We start from the raw sequence: 17,148 nt of genomic DNA, 5'->3' as shown, positions 1-17,148 counted from the left end.
TCCCAGTCTTCATCCCCATTTTTTACAGATGAGGGAACTGAGGCCCAGAGAAGTGAAGTGACTTGCCCAAAGTCACACAGCTGACAATTGGCAGAGCTGGGATTTGAACCCATGACCTCTGACTCCAAAGCCTGTGCCCTTTCCACTGAGCCATGCTGCTTCTTAGGAAAAATAAAGAGAGCACAATAAAGATAGACAATCCTTGCCCACAATGGACTCACAGTCTAGAGGGGAGGGATTGATTGATTACTGGATTGATTCCTTGATTACTGTATCAGCCTCTCCCCTCTGCAGTCTATCCCTCGCTCTGCCTCCTGGATCATTTTTCTCCAGAAACGTTGAGCCCATGTTAGCCCACGCCTGGAGAACCTCTGGTGGTTGTCCCCTCTGCAGTCTATACCTCGCTCTGCCTCCTGGATCATTTTTCTCCAGAAACGTTGAGACCATGTTAGCCCACTCCTAGAGAACCTCTGGTGGTTGTCCCCTCTGCAGTCTATCCCTCGCTCTGCCTCCTGGATCATTTTTCTCCAGAAACGTTGAGACTGTGTTAGCCCACTCCTGGAGAACCTCTGGTGGTTGTCCCCTCTGCAATCTATACCTCGCTCTGCCTCCTGGATCATTTTTCTCCAGAAACATTCAGACCATGTTAGCCCACTCCTGGAGAACCTCTGGTGGTTGTCCCCTCTGCAGTCTGTACCTTGCTCTGCCTCCTGTATCATTTTTCTCCAGAAACATTGAGACCATGTTAGCCCATTCCTGGAGAACCTCTGGTGGTTGTCCCCTCCGCAGTCTATACCTCGCTCTGCCTCCTGGATCGTTTTTCTCCAGAAACGTGGAGACCGTGTTAACCCACTCCTGGAGAACCTCTGGTGGTTGTCCCCTCTGCAGTCTATCCCTCGCTTTGCCTCCTGGATCGTTTTTCTCCAGAAACATTGAGACCGTGTTAGCCCACTCCTGGAGAACCTCTGGTGGTTGTCCCCTCTGCAGTCTATACCTTGCTCTGCCTCCTGGAACATTTTTCTGCAGAAAAATTCAGACCGTGTTAGCCCACTCCTGGAGAACCTCTGGTGGTTGTCCCCTCTGCAGTCTATCCCTCGCTTTGCCTCCTGGATCCTTTTTCTCCAGAAACGTTGAGACCATGTTAGCCCACTCCTGGAGAACCTCTGGTGGTTGTCCCCTCCGCAGTCTATACCTCGCTCTGCCTCCTGGATCATTTTTCTCCAGAAACGTTGAGACCGTGTTAGCCCACTCCTGGAGAACCTCTGGTGGTTGTCCCCTCTGCAGTCCATCCCTCGCTCTGCCTCCTGGATCATTTTTCTCCAGAAACGTTGAGACCGTGTTAGCCCACTCCTCGAGGTTGCCCATCCACCTCTTCATCTAGCAGAAACTCCTTACCGTCGGCTTTAAAGCACTCAATCCCTCTGTCCCCTCCTATCTTACCTCTCTGCTTTCCTGCTTCAACTCAGCCCGTCCGCATTGTCTTTGCTCCTCTAATTCCACTCTGCTCAAAGTACCTCCAGCTCATCTAGCTCACCTCCGGCTTCTTGCCCACGTCCTGCCTCTGGCCTGAAATGCGCACCCCCCCCGACACACACAAATCAATCAATCGTATTTATTGAGCGCTTACTGTGTGCAGAGCAAAATATCCGACTATCACACTCCCCCCCCCGCCAAAGCCTTATTGAAGGCGCATTTTCTCCAAGAAGCCTTCCCCTCCTAGGCCCTCATTTCCTCTTCTCTCCGTCCCTTCCGTGTTGCTCCTGCCCTTGGATTCCCTCCCTTTATCCTCCCCCCACCGCCTCAACGCCGCAGCACTTCCGTACATATCCACAATTTATTCTTATAATAATAATAATAATGAGGGCATTTATTAAGCGCTTACTATGTGCAAGGCACTGTTCTAAGCGCTGGGGCATTTACAAGGTGATCAGGTTGACCCACGTGGGGCTCCCAGTCTTAATCCCCATTTTACAGAAGAGGGAACTGAGGCCCGGAGAAAGGAAGTGACTTGCCCAAAGTCACACAGCTGACAAGTGGCGGAGCCGGGAGTTGGACCCATGACCTCTGACTCCAAAGCCAGGCCTCTTTCCAGTGAGCCACGCTGCTTCTTGCTGTTGAAGCCTGTCTCACCCTCTGACCGTAAACCCGTTCATTCATTCATTCAGTCGTAGTTATTGAGCGCTTACTGTGTGCAGGGCACTGTACTAAGCGCTTGGGAAGTCCAAGTTGGCAACATTTTAGAGACGGTCCCTACCCAACAGCGGGCTCACAGGCTAGAAACAGGGAACGGGCCTGCCAACTGTGCCGTCTTGTACTCTCTCCCAAGTGCTTAGGACAGTGCTCCGCACACAGGAAGCGCTCAGTAAATAGTCGATTGATGGTACGATTACCTTCCCAGGTGCGCAGTGCCGTGTCTTCCACACAGTAACACCTCAGTAGATGCGATTGATTCTGAAGCTTCTCCTTCCTCCCTTCACCCCACCTCGCCCCCCACCATCTGTTCGTTCATTCATTCAGTCGTATTTATTGAGCACTTACTGTGTGCAGAGCACTGTACTGAGCGCTTGGGAAGTACAAGTCGGCGACATACAGAGGCGGTCCCTACCCAGCAGCGGGCTCACAGTCTAGAAGGGGGAAACAGACAACAAAACAAAACATGTGGACAGGTGTCAAGTCATCGGAATAAATAGAAATAAAGCTAGATGCACTTATTATTATTATTATTATTATTATTCCGTTGCCTCGTCCTCTCCCAAGCGCGTAGTGCGGCGCTCGGCACCTCGTAAGCGCTCAATAAATGTCAGTGATGGATCAGCCTGGTAGCGGCCTGGTACGGAACGGCGGAAATATTCGAAATGTTCCAACTTCTCCCCCGAGATCGAGACCCGCAGGGGAAGAGACCCAAGAAGCCCCTTTCCTGCCGCCCATTTAGCCGGTTGGGTGATCTGGGAAGATGAAGTCCATTGCCGATTTTCAAGGGAAGGAAACAAAGATTTACTTATTTTACTTGTACATATCTATTCTATTTATTTTCTTTTGTTAATATGTTTTGTTTTGTTCTCCGTCTCCCCCTTCTAGACTGTGAGCCCGCTGTTGGGTAGGGACTGTCTCTGTCTCTTGCAACTTGTACTTCCCCAGCGCTTAGTACAGTGCTCTGCACAGTAAGCGCTCAGTGAATACGATTGATTGATTGATTGATCATTAACAAAATAAATAGAATAGTAAATATGTACAAGTCAGAGTGATAAATCTGGACAAACGTATATACAGGTGCTGTGGGGAGGAGGAGAGGAAAAAGGGGGCCTCTTTTCAGCGTGGCCCTCCCCATCTTCAGGATTATGGCTCCTCTGACATTAGGCGTAACGTGGCCTAATGGAAGGAGCACACGCCTGGGAATCTAAAGACCTGAGTTCTAATTCCGGTTCTGCTCTGTGACTCGGGCAAGTCACCAAGTTTCTCCATGCCTCCATTTGCTTGTCTGTAAAATGGGGATTCAATGCGTATTCTCCTTCCTTCTTCGACTGTCAGCCCCATGTGGGACAGGGACTGTGTCTGAGCAGAGTGACTTGTGTCTACCGCAGCGCTTAGGGCGGTGTTTGGCTCTTAACAGACTGGCATATAAGAAGAAGCTGCTCACGGTTTCCCCAGTGTACGTTTGGAAGCTCAGGTCCATTCGTCACCCGTTAGACTGTGATCTCCTCGAAGGCAGAGTTGTGACTTTTACTTCTAATAATAATAGCGATGGCATTTATTAAGCGCGTACTATGTGCAAAGCACCGTTCTAAGCTGCTGAGGAGGGTCCAAGGTGATCAGGTTGTCCCACGGGGGGGCTCACAGTCTTAATCCCCATTTTCCAGGTGAGGGAACTGAGGCGCAGAGAAGCAGCGTGGCTCAGTGGAAAGAGCCCGGGCTTTGGAGTCAGAGGTCAGGGGTTCGAATCCCAGCTCTGCCAATCGTCAGCTGTGTGACTTTGGGCAAGTCGCTTCACTTCTCTGGGCCTCAGTGACCTCATCTGGAAAATGGGGATTAAGACTGTGAGCCCCCCGTAGGACAACCTGATCACTTTGTAACCTCCCCAGCGCTTAGAACAGTGCTTTGCACATAGTAAGCGCTTAATAAATGCCATTATTATTATTATTATTATTAAGGGACTTGTCCAAAGTCCCACAGCTGACAATTGGCGGAGCTGGGATTTGAACCCATGACCTCTGACTCCAAAGCCCGGGCTCTTTCCACTGAGCCACGCTGCTTCTGTGCTAGGCTTCCAGCTTTTAGTGCAGTGCTCTGCAAATCGTGCTCAATAAATCTCGTTGCTGGGCTCAAGGATGGTTGATTCATTCCTTGCCTCTCCCCTTTCTTTCTCTCCTCCCTTTGTTTTATTTTTCCTTCCCTTCCTCCCTTTCCAGTGAGAAGCAGCGTGGCTCAGTAGGAAAGAGCCCGGGCTTTGGAGTCAGAGGTCATGGGTTCAAATCCCGACTCCGCCAATTGTCAGCTATGGGACCTTGGGCAAGTCACTTCACTTCCTCTGTGCCTCAGTTCCCTCATCTGGAAAACGGGGATTAAGACTGTGAGCCCCACGAGGGACAACCTGATCACCTTGTAACCTCCCCAGTGCTTAGAACGGTGCTTTGCACATAGTAAGCGCTTAATAAATGCTATTATTATTATTATTATTATTATTATTATATTATTATTATTATTATTACAGCAGGTGGCTGAGACTGCAGAGGGGAGCCTGGTGGGAGGTGTTCGGTGGCCACCTGCCCTCATCAAGAGCATCGATTGTATTGAGCGCTTGCTGTGTGCAGAATATTGTACCGAGCGCTGCAGAGACTACAGTATAACATCATCATCATCAATCGTATTTATTGAGCGCTTACTATGTGCAGAGCACTGTACTAAGCGCTTGGAAAGTACAAATTGGCAACATATAGAGACAGTCCCTACCCAACAGTGGGCTCACAGTCTAAAAGAGCGGGCAGACACGTTCCATGCCTCCAACGAACTCACAATCTAGAGAGGGAGGCAGACATTAATGTAAATAAATAGACAGAAAAGACGGAAATAAGTTACGGATATCGACGTCAAGAGGCATCAGGATTGATGGTGATTTAGAGCTTCCATTTCATACGGGTGGAATCACTCAATCAATCGTATTTATTGAGCGCTTACTATGTGCAGAGCACTGTACTAAGCGCTTGGGAAGTACAAATTGGCATCACATAGAGACAGTCCCTACCCAACAGTGGGCTCACAGTCTAAAAGGGGGAGACAGAGAACAGAACCAAACATACCAACAAAATAAAATAAGTAGGATAGAAATGTACAAGTAAAATAAATAAATAAATAAATAAACAGAGTAATAAATATGTACAACCATATATACATATATACACGTGCTGTGGGGAAGGGAAGGCATCCAACCTGCCCAAGATGTTTGCAGATTCGCCTTGAGTACGGGCTGTATCGTGCAAAACGCCGATTTTGGTATTGTCCTTGATAAAGTTGATAGTCTATTACAGGACAGTTTAACCTCCGGAGAACTGGCCGGGGTTCCCAGAACCAAACCCTGATTTCCGGCCCGGATCCCATTCCAAGTTGGAGTCACATTAAAATGCTCGCAGCGAAACGTTGAAAAATTGTAGGTGATCCAGGAAACCAAAAAGAAGCAGCTTGACTAATGCGTTACCCTAATTCGTTTTAGACGATCTTCTGAAGATTGATGTCTGTTTCCTTCGTTTCTTCTGTGTGGGTGTCGCTTTGCATAAACATGGCACAGCTCCAGCAGGGCGGTCCAGATGAAAAAGAAAAGACTACAGCTCTAAAAGGTATAAATCTGATTTCTTTTGTCGAGTGAATTACTGTCTCTGAGTTGGGGAAGTACAGTGAAAACATATAGATTTGAATTTCAAGGGGCCTTTTTAGCACACATCATATATGTGGTGTTTTGTACCTAATGCTACTTTTAAAGTAAGTCTGAACTGATTAAAATATTATACTCAAAACGGTTAACAGTGTTGAATTCATTTTATCTTCTTACCAAACAATGAATTATATGAAAATGTGATATGAGTTCATTAAGTTCTCTATATGTTGCCAATTTGTACTTCCCAAGCGCTTAGTACAGTGCTGTGCACATAGTAAGCGCTCAATAAATACAATTGATGATGATGATGATGATGAAGTGTTAAGCCTGCGTGATTCATATATATTTTGTATGGATTTATTGGAAAATTTCGTGTTTTTGCTTAGGTATTTTAGGTATTGGTGTCCAACTTGAGGTAGAAACACTGATAGTCACATGAGGATGAAATTGTGCCATATAGGTCTAATACGTATTATGGTGAATCACCAATGCACAGAATGGTACGACTGTAATTAAACTATCAGATAAGACAAAATTTTTTATGCAGTTCGATATTTTACTTCTAGATTGTTAGGACTGAGCCATTTTCTGGTTGATAAGCTCCATGAGGACAGCACAGTTGGACAGTTCAAACTAAAAAAAATCCATTTCACAGCGTGAATGATCTGTTTTAGCTGGTTCGCTTTGTCCACTTTATTCGAGCTCTGTAGACAGTGCAATTGTGGGTATTTCACCTTTTACCGTGACGAGCGTATCCTCTGGGGTTTTGTTTTGTTTTGTTTTTTGTTCCCACTATCCCTCATTGGGATGGGTCATTTTGTTCTAGATTTGCTTTTAAAAGAAAAAAGACAATCCTGTTTAAGCTTTTTTAGGTATTCTGTGCTTTAAAAGTGCTTTGCACATAGTAAGCGCTTAATAAATGCCATTATTATTATTATTAACATCATCAGCAGTATTGAACATCTACTAGGTGCAGGGAACGAAAGACATGGTCCTTATCTTAGCAGAATTTACAGTCTATTTCATTCAATCATTTATTGAGCGCTTACTGTGTGCAGAGCACTGTATCAAGAGCTCGCACTGTAATAAGCGCTTAATAGAGGAGGAAAGCAGACATAAATTGCAAATCTTAAGCATAAGAGAATAAGAGCATAGATACAAATGATAAAAAACAGGCAAGAAATGAAATATACCTATTCACACGTATGTACGTGAGTGGTGGGGGAAGCAGACCTAGAAGGGGAGCTTAATTGGGAAATTTTTCTTGGAAAAGATGGCTGTGTAAAGGAGAACTCTGAAGATAGACTGTACAGCAGATTTCAGGGTGGGAAATTCCATGCAGGAGGGAGTGTGTGAATTCCCTGTTCCCCCCTGCTGCCCGCCTCCCATTTCTCTCCTGATACCGTATCTGCGGTGATTGCGAATTCTGCAGTGTACAGATGTTTTTGCTAAGCTTGGTGTTTGATCATTGTGCCATCTGAGAGGGGAATAAAGACCAAAGGCAAAGATACTAGAGAAGCTGATAAATATTGTTTCTTTAGCATGCTTTTCATAATGGCCTAGACAAATGGATTTATTGTCTTCCAGCAGATGGGGGACAGAAAGTAAGTCTCCCTCCCATAGCTTCATTCTCCGATATGGTGGGAATTGATGAGTTACTTGACTTTCCTTGCTGCCTCTTAAGAATATAATATATATATATAATGGCATTTGTTAAGCGCTTACTATGTGCAGAGCACTGTTCTAAGCGCTGGGGGGGTTACAAGGTGATCAAGTTGTCCCACATGGGGCTCACAGTATTAATCCCCATTTTACAGATGAGGGAACTGAGGCTCAGAGAAGTTAAGTGACTTGCCCAAGGTCACACAGCAGATATGTGGTGGAGTCGGGATTCGAACCCAGGACCTCTGACTCCAAAGCCCAGGCTCTTTCCACTGAGCCACGCTGCTCCTCCCGATATAAGCCCGATAGCATAAGCCATGGCTTGTCTTTTCTCATCTTTATTTGCAATTAACATTGTTTTGTATTTTTCTATAGTATCATCATCATCAATCGTATTTATTGAGCGCTTACTATGTGCAGAGCACTGTACTAAGCGCTTGGGAAGTACACATTGGCAACATATAGAGACAGTCCCTACCCAACAGTGGGCTCACAGTCTAAAAGGGGGAGACAGAGAACAAAACCAAACATACTAACAAAATAAAATAAATAGAATAGCTATGTACAAGTAAAATAAATAAATAAATAGAGTAATAAATATGTACAAACATATATACATATATACAGTATACATATATGCTATAAATATAGTATATTTTCAATACTTTATTTTTGTTCAGAAGATGTATCTAACTTTGAAATTACCTTCTAGGTGGAATGGATTAGAAGGGCTAAGGGGAGTGGAATCTTATTTGTGCTAGCTAAGGTTTTCCTGGCCATGGCAGGTTAGTCTAGGTATGTTTGTGTTTGCGCATTTTAAGTCTGCCAAATTAGAAAAACCGGAACAAAACTGTAACCATGCCCCTTTCCTCACGTCTTTCACTTATAATGATCAGGTTCACGTGATTCAGTGGCCAGTCTTTCCCAGTGTTTGCGTCCACGTGATTCGGTGGCCAATCTTTCCCGATGCTATCGCTTTACTGTTAAAAGAAGGAGGCCGATAGCCGAGCGGAAAGGGCATGAGCCTGAGAACCGGGAAATCTGGGTTCCATTTCCACGGTGTCACTGGCCTGCTCTGTGATTTTAGGCGAGTCACTTAATTTATCCATGCCTCAGTTTCACCGTCTGTAAAATGGGGTAACCGTTTCTTCTTACCTTTTTTGACTGTGAGACATATATGAAACAGGGACTGTGTCTGACCTGATAATCTTATATATGCACCCCTGAATTCAGTGCAAAGTAAAGGTTTAGTACTGCAAATGTGGGCAATGATGAGATTCTGGCATTTAAGGCAGGCAATTTAAAGTATTTTCTGATGCTCCCAATTCTGTTTTAAGGCATAAATTCAATTCAATTTCATCACATACGTAGAAGGGTGCTTGAAGCTCTGGCTAGAGCGTGCTGTTTTAAAACTACAAACAAAAATATTTAGATAATATTGAGATTTAGCAACGCCTAGCGGAAAGAGACTGGGCACGGAAGTCAGAGCAGTTGATCTTGGGCAAGTGATTTACCTTTTCTGTGCCTCAGTTTCCTTATCTGTAAATTGGGGATGTAGTAGCTGGACTCCCTCCCTTGTGGAACTGTGAGCCCCTTTTGGAACAGGGATGGTATCTAATCTGATATCTACATCTTTGCTTAGCATAGTACAGTACTCAGCACATAGTAAGCACTTAACAAATGCTACTATGATTGTGGTCATTGTTGTTCTTATTAATTGTTTCATCGATGTGCTTTTTCATAACCCAGACAGTTAGCGATTTTAATTCAGACACTATTAGATAATCCAGATAATCACAAAATTCAACTAAAACATAAAAACTCAAGGCAGATTTAGATTAATGCTGTTTAACTACATTTCTCTGGTGATTTAATAAATTGATTAGATTCATTTCTCGTTAACGCTGGGAGTGAGCGGTGTACACTCTTAAGTAGCTTTCCCTTTTTGTTTCAGATTTATTATCAAGAATAGACTTGGATGAACTAATGAAAAAAGATGAGCCACCTCTTGAGTTTCCTGATTCTCTTGAAGGATTTGAATATGCTTTTAATGAAAGTAAGTGATGAATCTTCTATGCGGGGTGTGCATATAAATTCACAGTAGCGGTGGTCTCAGCATTTATTGAGTGCCTGTTTTAGACTGTGAGCCCACTGTTGGGTAGGGACTGTCTCTATATGTTGCCAATTTGTACTTCCCAAGCGCTTAGTACAGTGCTCTGCACATAGTAAGCACTCAATAAATACGATTGATGATGATGATGATGCCTCGTGGGTGTCGGGCACTGTAGTAAACCAGCCTGGCTCAGTAGATAGAATACAAGCCTGGGAATCAGAATCACCCGGGTTCTAATCCCGGTTCTTCCGTGTGACCCTGGGAGAGTCACATAACTTTTCTGTGCCTCAGTTACCTAATCTGTATAATGGGGATTAAGACCATGAGCCCCATGTGGGACAGAGGGACTGTATCCATCCCAGCACTTAGAACAGTGCCTGGAACATAGTAAGCTCTTAACAAATACCACAATTATTATTAAAGCACTTGGGAAGTATAAAAGAAGCAACCGAAACGTTTCTGCCCACTGAGATCGTATACTCAAAGCAGCATGGCTCAGTGGAAAGAGCCCGGACTTTGGTGCCATTGGTCAATCAATCAATCAATCGTATTTATTGAGCGCTTACTGTGTGCAGAGCACTGTACTAAGCGCTTGGGAAGTCCAAGTTGGTAACATATAGAGACAGTCCCTACCCAACAGTGGGCTCACAGTCTAAAAGGTCACGGGGTCAATTCCCGGCTCCGTCAACTGTCAGCTGTGTCACTTTGGGCGAGTCACTTCACTTCTCTGGGCCTCAGTTACCCCATCTGTAAAATGGGGATTAAAACTGTGAGCCCCCCATGGGTCAACCCGATCACCTTTGTAACCTCCCCAGCGCTTAGAACAGTGCTTTGCACATAGTAAGCGCTTAACCAAGCAGCGTGGTTCAGTGGAAAGAGCCCGGGCTTTGGCGCCATTGGTCAATCAATCAATCAATCGTATTTATTGAGCACTTACTGTGTGCAGAGCACTGTACTAAGCGCTTGGGAAGTACAAGTTGGCAACATATAGAGACAGTCCCTACCCAACAGTGGGCTCACAGTCTAAAAGGTCATGGGGTCAAATCCCGGCTCCACCACCTGTTAGCTGTGTGACTTTGGGTAAGTCACTTCACTTCTCTGGGCCTCAGTTCCCTCATCTGTAAAATGGGGATTAAAACTGTGAGCCCCCCGTGGGGCAACCCGATCACCTTTGTAACCTCCCCAGCGCTTAGAACAGTGCTTTGCACATAGTAAGCGCTTAACAAAGCAGCGTGGCTCAGTGGAAAGAGCCCGGGCTTTGGGGTCAGAGGTCATGGGTTCAAACCCCGGCCCCGCCAACTGTCAGCTGTGTGACTTTGGGCGAGTCACTTCACTTCTCTGGGCCTCAGTTACCTCATCTGTAAAATGGGGATTAAGACCGTGAGCCCCCCGTGGGACAACCCGATCACCTTGTAACCTCCCCAGCACTTAGAACAGGGCTTTGCACATAGTAAGCGCTTAATAAATGCTATTATTATTATTAGCGTTATCATTATATCAGAGATAGCCACAAAAGTATTTCAAAACAACAATCGTAATAAAAGTACAGAACAGCTATTAAGTGCTACTTTTAATAGATGATTGGGTTTCCAAGGATGTATCCTTTCATATTTAATCCGTTGTCAAATTAACAGTCCACAGTAGAATTTACCAAAGTTGACAGTACCTGCGGCGAGAGATTAAGTGACTTTCTACCTGGAGTTCAGCTCTTGTGGTGTCCCTTAAAATTGTAGTCCAGTTGTACAGAAAGATGTTGTTCCTTACGCTATTTAAACTCAAGTGGCTGTCAGAGATCATCAGTAATGCATTAATTAAGAACAGAAAACTGAATTTCCTTCTCAGTGTATGAGAGGTTCATGGTTAGAACGCTAATGGAGCTTTCGTTAAACCGGGGAATAGTCCTGCTCTGATTTGAAAAGCAGTGGTAGTGATAGTTGCGATGTGCTTACCCAAAAATGACTAACGCGTTGTGAGTGGGTGTGTTATTGGGTATGTTTTCCTGTAGAACTACGTGTTGTGTAGACTCTGGACTGTAAGGCCGTTATGGGCAGGGAACATGTCTAATTCTGTTGTATGTACTCTCCCAAGTGCTTAGTACAGTGCCCTGCACATAATGCTCAATAAATAAGATTGACTATGTACTGGAATCCATCCAGAAACCTCTGGAAAAGGATGAAATTTTGACATACTGTTACAGTAAGCATCGCTGAACCATGATTTAATCTTTAAGGTAATTCAAACCCTAACATCCCAACAGTCGTGCTGTAATTATGAGTCACTGCAGGAGGCTGCAGAAGTAGTAACTTGTTCGGCTGACCGTGGTAGTGGTTTTTCACCGGCAGCGGAGAATCCGTCCAACGTCGTTTGGGCCAGCAGCCGTCTTCGTGTCCTCATAAAGTTCCTTGGAGCAGGTCAGCTCCCGGAACACCTCGTCTACAGTCTTGCAAGAATTCCTGATTCCAAAATCGTAGCCAGGAGGGGAGAGACCGAAAATGCTTCGTCTCTCGTGGGGAAGCTTGCAGTGATCCATTGGATTGTCACAAATGTCAAACAAATTACAGTTGTATCCCTGGGTTGTACGTGTCTTGTGGTGGCTGTAATCTGTTGTAGTGAAAGTTTCCCTGCAGTAGCAGCGATGTCCCAAAGAATTAGTTGCAAGACTTTATATTGCAGATAAGGTGATTTCTTTGTCGTAAATGTTGGGTATAAATTGGATTATTGGCTCAGTTGGTGCCCTGCCTTATTCCTAGCGAGCAGGTACGACTTTAAAGAATCCATCAGATGTTCTGCGTTTGCTAGAGCCTTATTCCTAGCGAACAGGTATGACTTTAAAAAATCCATCAGATGTTTTGCGTTTGCTAGAAATCACATATACAGGGCCTATTCTAATATTCTAACACAATATTGTAATGCCTTTTTCAATAAAATTCCTAAAGCAGAATGTTTTAGGTCAATCAGTTAATGGTACTTATTGAGCACTTAATGTGTGCACGGCACCGTACTAAGCACATGGGAGAGAACAAAACAACAGAGCTGATAGACACGTTCCTTGCCCACAAGGAGCTTCCAGTCTTAAAGGGGGAGAGAGACATTAGCATAAATAAATTGCAGGTATGTGCATAAGTCTTGGGGGTCAGAGGGTGGAGTGAGCATCAAGTATTTAGATGGAAGCGTTAGAAGCAACAAATGTGCTTAGGGGATTAATTGTACAAATGCCTTAAGATCAGCATTTTTTTTTTCTTTTTAAAATCTCATTTAAAACTTTGAGAAGCCCTAGGGAAGTCAAACAGCCCCAGCTCCGTGGATAAAGGGCTTTGGTTTCCGTTGCTGTCAATCTTGCCTTTTCCCGAGCACTAAGTTCACTTACGGTGAGGGGTGGAAAGAAGAGTATTCTCTTACGATAGGTAATCATTCCTTTTTTTTCAACACCTTTTAGCTTTTAAATACCCTGAGGATTTGACAGGATAGGCATATACTAAAAGTGTCAAGCAAGTGATGGTTGCTCTTTCAGAGAGGATTTCAACCATGTCACTCTTCAGCTTCTTATATTTAGAGTAATGTAGTTCAGCTTTTCCTCTTCCGTACTTCTTTGACTTCAAGGTTAATGGTCCACACGTGTTTTCCACGAGGCCAGGGGTCGAAATCCGAAATGGGGAAACGGTGGCCGAGTATTATGTCACTGAAGGCCTGTGGCGAACCTAATGTCTTGAATGACTTCTTCAGGGAACTCGTGGCTAGTACTCTGTGAAAGCTTTGCAGTGAAACCTGCTTCAAATGGATGAAGTTTGTGATGTTTTCCTGATTCTCCCCACCCCGTCCCCGTTCTCCAGTTTCTTTGGCAAAGAGCAAACGAGCATTCCCTGTCGGTATGAAGTTCGGAAAGGGAGGCAAGTGCAACCATAATTGGTTAACAGCGAATTGAGAACCTGATTCTGGGTGCTAAAAAATCAAATCTGCCAAGTTAAAAGAGCTGCTTAGCGCCAAGAGTGGAACAGTTCACCAGTTCAGATTCCCATTTTCCTATGTTGAAGTAGTTGACTGTATGACAAAGAAGTTTGATTTCCCTGAGGATAATAATAATGATATTATTACATTTTATTACATTATTATTACAGTAATGATATTGTACTTCCCAAGCGCTTCGTACAGTACTCTGCACACAGTAAGCGCTCAATAAATACGATTGATGATGAGGATAGCATTTATTAAGGGCTTACTATGTGCAAAGCACTGTTCTAAGGAGGTTCCAAGGTGATCAGGTTGTCCCACGGGGGGCTCACAGTCATCATCCCCATTTTACGGGTGAGGGAACTGAGGCTCAGAGACGTGAAGTGACTTGCCCAAAGTCACACAGCTGACAAAGTGGCGGAGCCGGGATTTGAGCCCATGACCTCTGACTCCAAAGCCCGGGCTCTTTCCACTGAGCCACGCTGCTTCTTCAAGTTGTTGCATATCTTAAGGCTGTAAAATTCAACTCTTCTATACACGTGGAAAATAAAATTTAAATAAATTTCGTGTTTACAGGAATTTTCACTTATTCAAAAAATGTGAAATGACTACAGATCAATTTACTTGTAGAATATTGCAAGAAAGCTTTCCTTAAGCAGAATAGAAATGAGCTATTTTATGGAGTCCATCCTTAATTATCCACTTGGGTAAGGATAACTACCTGATACCCTTAGAAGCTCACCTTTGGAACATTTTTGACCAGAATTGTTAGCAGTAAAACTGACTAATTTGGCTTCCCCTTTCCTTCCTTCCCCTCCTGTTTTGGAGGTACTAATGAACAGCACAATGACCATATTCAGGAAGCAGAAGGGAGACAAAGCAAATGGGCTGGCCGGTTTTTGAATTTCAAGTGTTAGGTGTCAAATTCAATTAAAAGAATTGGGGGAAATAGGCATAAAAATCGTCTACAGAATTAAGGCAAACCGAGCATCGACTGGGACCGCAGGATTCACATATAAAATCGTGGGGAAATTTATGCTGAAAGTTGCAGAGTGGACAAGGATTCTGAAAACAGCGGTAAAGAAGCAAAAACTAGGCTTTTGTACATGATTGCGAATGACTCAAGGAAGTCCTGTCAAAATGTCCCGTTGTACTTTTTTAATTACAAAATTCTTCAACTTTATGAACCAGTTGATTTCTCCAGTTTGATACACACGTATCCTACTGTAATTCTAAGTTCGTGGAGAGAATTGACCGGCTTTCTCCGTCACTTTGGGGGAGCAGAAGCATTTGCTGCGTTTTTTCCATGCTACTTTTACGGAATTGATGAATTTGTGTATTTCCTTGATTATTTTACTTGCAGATTCTATAATCTTATACTACCCCCTTCTGGATTCCACTATAAAGACCCAAAGCATCACTGCCACACTGGTTACTTGTTCCCGAGAGCATCTGGGGGTCTGTGGCAACCAGGGGGTGGAGATCGCACCTGCTTTTAAAGCCAACTTTTGTTTGTGAGGACTGTTCACTGGGGGGGGGGGGGGTCCTCATCATCAATCGTATTTATTGAGCGCTTACTATGTGCAGAGCACTGTACTAAGCGCTTGGGAAGTACAAATTGGCAATGTATAGAGACAGTCCCTACCCAACAGTGGGCTCACAGTCTAAAAGGGGGAGACAGAGAACAAAACCAAACATGCTAACAAAATAAAATAAATAGAATAGATATGTACAAGTAAAATAAATAAATAAATAGAGTAATAAAAAGAGTCTCCAGTCTGTCTTCTGGGTGGTCTTCTGGAGCAGCAGAACCAGACATCCTTGTTTTGATGAGAGATTCCTGAATTTAGGGATCTATCCTGCTGCCCAGTTTGTGGGTGGGGGGGGGCGTTTATATCCCTGAAAATATAAAACTGGGATGTCTTTTCTCTCTCTCTCTTTGTGTTCGTTATTTGTTGGTTTTTGTGCTTTGCGTGTGCGAATCGTGTTCATCCCGCTGAGGGGCTGGACATTGCAGAGGGGAGGAAAGAGGCAGCGATCTCTTCCCCTCCCTGCTTAGTGGAAGAGAGGCAGGAGAAGGGAAGATAAGACTGGAGGTGAAAGGGGGGGCATGGGAGGAAACAGTCAATCAATCATCATCATCATCATCATCATCAATCGTATTTATTGAGCGCTTACTATGTGCAGAGCACTGTACTAAGCGCTTGGGAAGTACAAATTGGCAACATATAGAGACAGTCCCTACCCAACAGTGGGCTCACAGTCTAGAAGGGGGAGACAGAGAACAAAACCAAACATACTAACAAAATAAAATAAATAGAATAGATATGTACAAATAAAATAAATAAATAAATAGAGTAAAAAATATGTACAAACATATATACATATATACAGGTGCTGTGGGGAAGGGAAGGAGGTAAGATGGGGGAGAGGGAGAGGGGGACGAGGGGGAGAGGAAAGAAGGGGCTCAGTCTTGATCTTGCCACGAGGCCAAGCTGCTTCTCCGACCACAGATTCTTTGAGTGCAATGAATTCTTGTATTAATCAATCAATCAATCGTATTTATTGAGCGCTTACGGTGTGCAGAGCACTGTACTAAGCGCTTGGGAAGTACAAGGTGGCAGCATATAGAGATGTTCCCTACCCAACAGTGGGCTCACAGTCTAAAAGGAGAAAGGAAATGGGGACGAGGGGCCGCAGAACTCAGGTCGCGTGGGTTTGGGTGGACTGGAGCAGCCGTGGCAATTCTGCAAACAGTCCCCGTGAAATCTAGGCATGATAGCCACCTCAGTGGCCCTAAAAAGCCAGCCCTCACGGGGCTTATGTTGATGTCTGGAGAAAAGGTTAACATAAAAACTCTCATTTTTGAGACGCCTGTTGTTGTCAGTTGTCATATGTCCCACTTCCCGACGCTGTTACCGATTCCGATTGAATTATAACAATATTGTGTGTTTCTCTTCTAGAGGGGCAATTAAGACACGTAAAAACTGGGGAGCCGTTTGTTTTTAACTACCGGGAAGACTTGCACAGATGGAATCAGAAGAGATATGAGGCTCTTGGAGAGGTATAGCTCTAAATGTAAATCTATGTGTGAACGGGGGGTTTACGGTGTCGAAAAGCAGATTTTAGCCCTGGTTTTTCAGTTAACAGTTTACTCCAAATGAAGGTTGGGGAGTTGAAGTATTCCCTCGTTTGTTTTGACTTAAAAGGATTTGCAAAACAAAGTTTGTGCCAATAATAATAATCGCAATTCACTTAACAGGCCCCTTGTGATCTGAAAGAGTTAATGCACCTCCCAAATGCGTAGCTTACTACCATGGAGTTATGTTAGGCCCTGGGATAATTGGATTCATTATTTCCCATTTTTGTAGCCGTTTATTACCGCAGTGCTTGGATACGGTTATCACGTTATTCCTCCGGAGGTAGGGTAGGGCAGGGATCGGCATTCCCATTTTACAGATGAAGAAATAGGCACAAGAGACTAAGCAATTTGCTCATACAAATAAGTCTCACTTCTTTAATATTTTCTGGGGTAAATAAACGGCAACACATGTATTTC

The 17,148-nt window shown here is 44.2% G+C and overlaps 1 protein-coding gene across 2 annotated transcripts in view; it reads left to right on the top strand.

Annotated features, from left to right (window-relative positions):
- FAM172A (family with sequence similarity 172 member A) overlaps positions 1-17,148 on the top strand; it is a 445,054-nt gene that overhangs the window by 36,459 nt on the left and 391,447 nt on the right. For both annotated transcript variants that reach the window (XM_038765425.1, XM_038765426.1), the window contains exons 2-4: positions 5,705-5,828; positions 9,483-9,584; positions 16,553-16,653. In XM_038765425.1, coding sequence (XP_038621353.1) covers positions 5,723-5,828; positions 9,483-9,584; positions 16,553-16,653 — 309 coding nt within the window. In that variant the 5' untranslated portion in view covers positions 5,705-5,722. The remainder of the gene's footprint in view (positions 1-5,704; positions 5,829-9,482; positions 9,585-16,552; positions 16,654-17,148) is intronic.

This window comes from Tachyglossus aculeatus, chromosome 23 (genome assembly GCF_015852505.1).
Source record: "Tachyglossus aculeatus isolate mTacAcu1 chromosome 23, mTacAcu1.pri, whole genome shotgun sequence".
Classification (NCBI taxonomy): Eukaryota; Metazoa; Chordata; class Mammalia; order Monotremata; family Tachyglossidae; genus Tachyglossus; species Tachyglossus aculeatus.
The sequence above is the reverse complement of the archived record's forward strand: the minus strand, read 5'-3'. Positions and strand labels throughout refer to the sequence as shown.